Here is an 8,041-nt window from a genome sequence, read left to right as displayed (position 1 = left end):
ACACACAGGGACGCGCAGCAGCACACAAACATTTTTAAAAATGAAAAATTACATTCCGCCATGTAAATATTGAACCAACCATGGCGCGAGCGTAACTGGCTTTTAAAGGGGATGGGAGATGAGACTCTGATTGGTTTATTGCACGTTACGCCCAAAAAACACCCATTACTCATTAAGAGAATAGGGACAGCCTGTTTAGAACATGCGCCCGTCGATAAACTAGCAAAAGTGGATTCGGACATGCCCTGAGTGCACCTGCACAGTGCGCTTTAGACCATGCGCTTAGATCGTTAAAATAGGGCCCTTAAAGTCTAAAGACTTTCTATGTATCAGTCAGAAAGGACTGCATGGATTTCAGTTGATGATTTGGCTTCATTTTCTGTCTACATTCTGTAGATATATATACTGACCTTTTTTATTTTCCCAAGGTTCAGTTTTATTATTACGTTTTTGATTAAAACTCTACAGTTATTTATACAGTGAATTAATCACAGTATTGATTTAATTTCTTGTAAAGAAAAGGTCAAATAGCCATTTATATGAGAGGACTCACTAGTTCACCATACTCAGTCTCATTCACTTTTATTCTGTTGATCTTTGTGGTCATTCATTCTCAAGAGATCCTTTACCTTGCTGGATGCACTGCCTGGACACAATGAAGGATGTCCTCAGAAATCCTTAGAAAATGTAGGGTCAAGATGTATTATCATGCTTGGCATGGCTTCACAAAATTGCAAAAGTTGTCAAGATCTGTAAGGAAAAGCAAAAAGGCCACCTGTCTTGTGGGCATGTTAAAGCAGAAGTGTCTGTGTCTCTTACAGTTGTAGCTCTTCTTTTTTGCACTTAAAGTCTTTGACAGGTGAGCATGGCATGCACGTATCATTTTATACTGTACTCTGAGGGTTTCGTAACCCTGTCTGACCCTGTTCAAGTGCTTTTATAATGAGCCTTAGACATGGAATAAGAACCCTTTCCTTCTGTTCTCCCCCCAGAATCTTTCCCCAGCTTCCTCTGTCAGGTTTTTCTATTACACTGTAACTATTTTAAATAGGAAATAACTAAGACATTTCCCTTCATCTTCTTGTCCTTATTTGCCTTTCTTTTCTCACTCTTCCTCTTCATATCTCTATATGACATTCATATGCTGTTAAAGGAATAGTTGTGAAAAAATGAAAGTTTGCTTAAAATTTACTCACACAGAGGCCATCCAAGGTGAGTTTGTTTCTTATATCTTATATGTCTCTTATATCACTTGCTCGCCAATGGATCCTCTGCAGTGAATGGGTGCATACAGAATGGGAGTCCACAAACAGCTGATAAAAACATCACAATAATCCTACAAGCAATCCACACAGCTCCAGTTCATCAATTAACTGTATTTTGAAATGAAAAGCTGTGTTTTTGTAATAGACCAATCCAAAGTTTTAACATAATACTGCTTTCTTCTGTGAAAAATCATCTGAATTAGGAGAGAAATATGCACAACAGGAGATGGACTTTTTCACTGGAGGAAGCATTATTACAGATGATGGACTGGTATTTTGGGTAGAAGTGACACTTTTAAGTTAAAATGCTTTAGTGATAGATTTGTTTCTTACAAACATGCAGCTTTTCACTTCACAGTACATTCATTTATGGATATGAGTCATGTTGTGGATTATTGTGATGTATTTATCAGCTGTTTAATCTCTCATTCTGACGGCACCCATTCACTGCAGCCGGTATCACTTGGTGAGCAAGTGATATAATACTAAATTTCTTGAAATCTGTTCTGATGAAGAAACAAACTCATCTACATCTTTGTCATGGCCTACATCATCTATGGCCTAAGGGTGAGTACATTTTTCAGCAAATTTTCAATTTTGGGTGAACTATTATTCCTTTAATGTCAGTGTCAGAGTTCCCATAGTCCTGTAAAACCTGCAATTATCAGGAAATTTTAGACAATCTCCATCATTTAGGTTTCCATCCATTTTTCTAGTTATGCTCAGATCTAAAAGCTTTCATCAGCTATAACAAATGGACAAAGTCATAGAAAAATCATGCAAATGTTTTAGTCAAAAGGTGTGGCAACCCTGGTGCATGATCTTGAATGTGGTAGTGTATGAGCACAGCTGAATGGCAATTTAGATTTTCTTTCTATTCTTACTTCACCTAGACTTTATTCACATCACGTGCATGTATTCACATCCGACTAGATTGCTGTGTGTCTCACTCTATCATGCACACACATACACACAGTACACCATTAATCAAACACAGGCTCATTACTCATTAGGTTCTTATTGTCAGCTTAGTTGTCATATTTTGATATTTAAGAGTTAGAGCTTGCAAAGAAAATGCTATGTACATATTAATATATTATCATTCATTTTATTATTTTTATGCTGTATTGTTGTATTTGTTGACTTGACTGCACAGACACAATTGGAAGAGAACTGAAATGAGCTGGACAATGACATCACTGAATCAACAATGAACTGACTTTAACTGATAAACTGACTGTTTTCTATTGTGCTCTTGCATTATCAGCACACGTATTTCCTGTTTAACACTGTAAAGCTGCTTTGACAATCTGTATTGTATAAAGCGCCATATAAATAAAGGTGACTTGACTTGACTTGACTATCGTAGACCTGTAATTAATGTTCTTGCTCAGTGGTCAGCATTTTCGTATTTAGCTTTGTTTGAAACCACATCAGTATTCTGCATAATTATCTCTTGATAATGCTTTAAATATGCAGATATGCACTATATAAAGGCAAAAAAAAAAAAAGAAAGAGGATCTTTTACTATGACCAAAGGCATTACTAAAAAATTACCTTTTGTAAGAGGATTATATAGTGAAGTTCACACATTAATTAGAGATTTTAAAAATATGCATGCTACACACAGGTTGGTTTCTATATATTCTATATATGTGTACATATGTGAACACAAAAATGCCATTTATAGCAGCTGACATTGTACGTTATTTCACAACATATTTGTCTACAGAGCAGCAATTTGACCTTGAATGTGCTTCGTCTCTGGTTGAATTATAGTGGCTGGGGATAAAAGTCTAAAGAAAAGAGAAGGAAGCTCAGAGAAGAAAGGTTGGGCTCAGGTAGGTTAGGATAACTGTGTTTATCATTTCATAGACTGTAGCTTTATCCTCTGAATAAAGCTAAGAAAAGGGAATAGCTGAAAATAGTAAAGTCAATGTCGGCAGGCTGAAACCTTTTTTAGGTTTCTTCATCCAGAGTCTTAGGGCTGGGAGGGGGAAAGACACTGACTGAACGTTAAAATGGTCTGGATGTCTAAAAAGCTGTAGGCGATGAGGGGAAAATGTGTGCCTCATTGAAGCTGTTCACCACTCATGACTTTTATACAACCATTTATTATTCTTTTAAAGGTGAGTCTCATGAAACTTGGCAAGAATATGTCAAGATCACATTTCACAAAAGAAAAAAATAAGAATATTGTGCATAAAGAAAATGAATTTTTGTTTTTGCAGCATAAATATACATTTTTATTAAGGAAATTATATTACACATATTCCCCAAAATTATCATTACCATAAGACAAATGCAAATGTTATTCTCATTGCAGCATATTTATTGTATTTTACAGTAGTTATAGATCTTGTAAGTTTTATGCTGATTTGAAATCAAATTAATTGTATTAGTATTAATATTATTTAATTAAAAGGTAATATTTAATACTGTATATATATAAATAAATGTTTTCTATGTACTTTAGTACAAGAATCACTATTAAGAAAATCACTATTAAGAAAAACAAAAAGCCTCATTCATTATGGTAATGTGTTAAGGTGCTTTTAGTTGTCATGAAAATAATCTTGTGATGCAAGAAATCTTATTGATCCTAAAAATAGACTTAATTAATGTGAAATACATTTTTACATTTTGGGGTAAAATGTGAGGTAGACGTGTTTTTTTTTTTTTTGTTTGTTTGTTTTTTTGGGGGGAGATTGAACTTTCCACTTCCTAACATTTTCATTATTCTACCTGGGAAATCCTCAAAATTGCACTTCAATTTACAGGCATGCATCTATAGCAAATTTGTCTGTATGCGGATCTTTGCCACCAGTAACACGGAATGAAGGGCTGTCTGGACTAATCAGATGGCTCAGTCAACTGATTCTACATTGGCTGTAAACAGTGACTGTTTAACATGAGAAATTGAGTAAGTGGATTGGTTGACATAACAGAACTTTTAACGCAGCAGACCATGCATGAGGTTAATCTGAGAGGGCAGAGGCTAGAAGAGAGCACATTGTTTTACGGAGCGATGTGTTTTCTGTTGTCACAGTATAATCAAAGGCTTCACACTCCCTGGGGATCCTGCTTTTGAAGCTGATGTGATTCATTCTTTTTCTTTTCACTCTGTAGCATTTGCTCTCTGGTTCTCAGCTTGTCGTTCACATGAGTTTACCCCAATTCAATTTAAAAGGCATAAAACAGGCTTGGAAGGGCAAAGGCAGGAAGCGAGGGCATCAAAAGTGACAGGTATACTACAAAAAGGGGCTTTTAAGGCATAGTCAACATAAATGTACTTACAAGAATCATAAACACATGCCAAAAGGATTTTCATGTACAACTGAAATAGTTTTTGTGACAACAGAAAACTTTAACATACAAACTAAAAATAAGGGTAGGGTCAATGTACAGTACCGTTCAAAAACATGTTTTAATGTTTTTTTTAGTGGTTTTGAAACCTTTAATGCTTACCAAAACTGCATTCATTTAATGAAAATTATAATAAAATAGTAATACTGAGAAATATTATTACAATTTAAAAGAACTGTTTTTGATTTTAATATATTGTAAAATGTATTTTATTCCAGTGAAACAATGTTGTGCTTCTTTATATTTTAGTTCAAACTGATATATCTTGTCATGGCCACAGTGTAAAATTCAAGAATTTGACTGAAAAACGCTGGAAAAAGTGGCTTGTAAACCTGCATCTGCGGTCGGGAGGAGCGAAGCTGGATAATGCTCGTGTGTGCAAATGGTTATAATAAGATAATATATTAAAATATTAATAAAGAAATAAAATCAGGAAGGGGGCCAACACTTTTTCACACCACTGTATATATATATATATATATATATATACATTTTATTTCGCATAATACAAACCTTTAACCCTGCTCCTGGGAACCCACTGTCCTGCAGAGTTTAGCTCCAACCTTAATCAAACACACCTGAACCAGCTAATCAAGCACTTCAGGGATCACTTGAAAAATCACAGGCCAGGTGAGCTGAAGCAGGTTCGAAATAAACTTTGCAGAACAGAGGGGCACCAGAAGCAGGGTTGAAGACCTAAGTAATACATTTTTCGATTTTGCCACAGTAGGCATAACAAACTGTGCTATCATATAGGCATCAATCTGTGCTAGTAGAAATGAGATTATTAACAAGCCCTCTTTCTCTTGCTCTGTTTTGCACAGGGAATGTGTTTGTTGTCAGTTTGGCCTTTGCTGACCTGGTGGTGACTTTCTATCCCTACCCGGTGGTGTTGTATGCAATCTTCCATGACGGCTGGTCTCTGGGGGCAACCCAGTGTAAAGTCAGCGGATTCCTAATGGGCCTGAGTGTGATCGGCTCTGTTTTCAACATCACTGGCATCGCCATCAACCGTTACTGCTACATCTGTCACAGTTTTGCCTATGGACGTCTCTACAGCTTCCGTAACACGCTGCTGTTAGTGGCCCTGATCTGGGCACTCACTGTGCTGGCCATTCTTCCCAACTTCTTTGTGGGTTCGCTGAGTTACGACCCCCGCGTTTACTCCTGCACCTTCACGCAGACTGCTAGCAGCTCCTACACTGTGGTGGTGGTGGTGGTTCACTTCCTGGTGCCCATCGCGGTGGTGACCTTCTGCTACCTGAGGATTTGGGTTCTGGTGATACAGGTGAGGCGGAAGGTGAAGAGCGAAGAACGCTCAAGGGTGAGACCCAGCGACCTGCGCAACTTTGTCACCATGTTCGTGGTGTTCGTTTTATTTGCAATCTGCTGGGCTCCGCTCAATCTAATCGGTCTTGCTGTGGCCATCGACCCAGAGGTCATGGCTCCACGTATTCCAGAGTGGCTCTTTGTGGTCAGCTACTTTATGGCCTATTTCAACAGTTGCCTCAATGCTATCATTTACGGACTCCTCAATCGGAATTTCCGAAAGGAGTACGTGCGGATCATGACGTCGGTGTGGATTCCTCGGAGGTTTGTAACTGAGACCTCCAGGGCCGCCACAGATGGGATGAGGAGCAAACCCTCACCGGCCATTAATAACAATGAGTGACTTTTGTTTTTAGCCAATCACTGTTCAGAGAGGAACATTATGGATGCATGAAGCAAATTTCCATGCTTTGAACTGTGAACACAGTTTTTTAATGCTACAGAACCATTATGCACAACTCAGGGTGCTTGTTTTATTTTCAACCTAGGCAAATTGGAAATATGTGACTGCCTAAATTTCTGTAAAACCTGAAATGTGTTGTTACATTTCACTGAACTTTTCAGATGACACCTCTACAAGCAGCGCTATAAGCCATTTCAGTTTTTTTCTGCATTGGAGATGCAGGTTTATCAAACAGTACAGCGCCATGAAAATAACATTCCTGTGGGTACAAAATAGCTGCAAAATTATATTTTAAACCCCAGTTTCTGGCGTGTTTAATTTTCTCTGAAACAGTTGAACATGAACATGCTAATGCTTTTTTACGCTGTTTGTAACTCAGCAATTCAGAAATGAAATGTCGGGTGAGTGGCACAAAAATGTGAATGCTCCATTGTGTTTGAAATGTATGTACCACCTACACTAAACCCTACCGAAAAGCGAATGTAAGATAAAAACACATTTGCTGAAGCAACCATGCCATTTTAGCTTCAAGGCTTAACAAGGGTTTGAGCTCTTTTGTGGAGTGTCATGACTTGTGTTTTACAGGACTCATACCAGAGTGCTCCGCATCGCAAATGTACCAGCTGTACCAGGTGAGCTACCAAGCAAGTTTACCATGTCAGAAAAGCCATTTAAATGGAGCGAATTATGTGATGCAAACATTAAAACGTATTAGTTTACAAATCATGCACTATGGTAAAAGTGTTTTGAGGTCATAACATAGTATTATGGATATGGAAGGAACCGTGCAGAAATGAGTCTTTATTCATCAATCTGCTCCATAATCATAATTTGTGTGAAAGGGAAAGAAAGTTATTGGTGTTTTACTGTCTCTAGTGTCCATTTCACCTGAAAACTACAGTGAACTGTATTATGTATAGGTACATTTTTACAGTTTTGCAGAAATGTAGGCAGTCACATATTTCCAATAAGCATTGGTTGTTAATTTTTGATGTTGTGATCCATTTCTGTCATTATTAAGAAATATTTAACTCGCAGTTTATATTGAAAATTAAAGTTTTAAATCCATTTATTTAGCGTCTGTTTATGATCTATGACTATTTATTGAAGACATTTTGTGGGTCTGTTGTATATATGTTGTATGCATCATATATTTTAGTCATTTTCATTTTCGAACTTCTGCCTTACTCTTACAACTTTAACTTGAAATATGAAAAAATCCATATATTTATTCAAGGTGCCAAACGTTAATGCATTGACAGTAAGTATCTGATATACCTAATCAGTTTGTCAGATCAAACCAAATGGGATTCTGAAAGCATCCTAATTTAAATGCAACGTCAACAGAGCTTTAATGAGCGAAGAGCTTCCAGCACAGCGAGATAAAGCACAAACTTAAAAAAATTTAGCAGTTTCAAAGTGAACGGCGACAGCGTGTGGTCAGTCAGTCATCAGTTTCAATCGGTGTTCACCTCTTATCTTTCAAATATTAAATGTCATTCATGACTTTGGGGTTATTACTTTGCCAGGAAATGTGCATGACTCTGAAACCATATATTTTCTTCAACAAATGATCTGTGAGTAAAACGCAGAAGGAATTTTGATTAAGATGAAGGTTACTGGCAAAAGGGGAAAATATTAAGAGACCTGGTTCGAATGTAATATTGTCTGTGCTTGT

General features: G+C 37.0%; 1 protein-coding gene across 1 annotated transcript in view; it reads left to right on the top strand.

Annotated features, from left to right (window-relative positions):
- LOC107718771 (melatonin receptor type 1B-B-like) overlaps nt 1–7,040 on the top strand; it is a 22,758-nt gene extending 15,718 nt beyond the window's left edge. The window contains exons 3-4 of the mRNA XM_016526000.1: nt 5,276–5,331; nt 5,456–7,040. Of these exons, the coding sequence (XP_016381486.1) occupies nt 5,276–5,331; nt 5,456–6,303 (904 nt within the window). The 3' untranslated portion in view covers nt 6,304–7,040. The remainder of the gene's footprint in view (nt 1–5,275; nt 5,332–5,455) is intronic.
- The last annotated feature ends 1,001 nt before the right edge of the window (nt 7,041–8,041 follow it).

Source organism: Sinocyclocheilus rhinocerous, unplaced genomic scaffold (genome assembly GCF_001515625.1).
Source record: "Sinocyclocheilus rhinocerous isolate Xijiao unplaced genomic scaffold, SAMN03320098_v1.1 scaffold1655, whole genome shotgun sequence".
NCBI classification, from domain to species: Eukaryota; Metazoa; Chordata; class Actinopteri; order Cypriniformes; family Cyprinidae; genus Sinocyclocheilus; species Sinocyclocheilus rhinocerous.
This window is presented reverse-complemented; position numbering and strand designations above follow the sequence as displayed.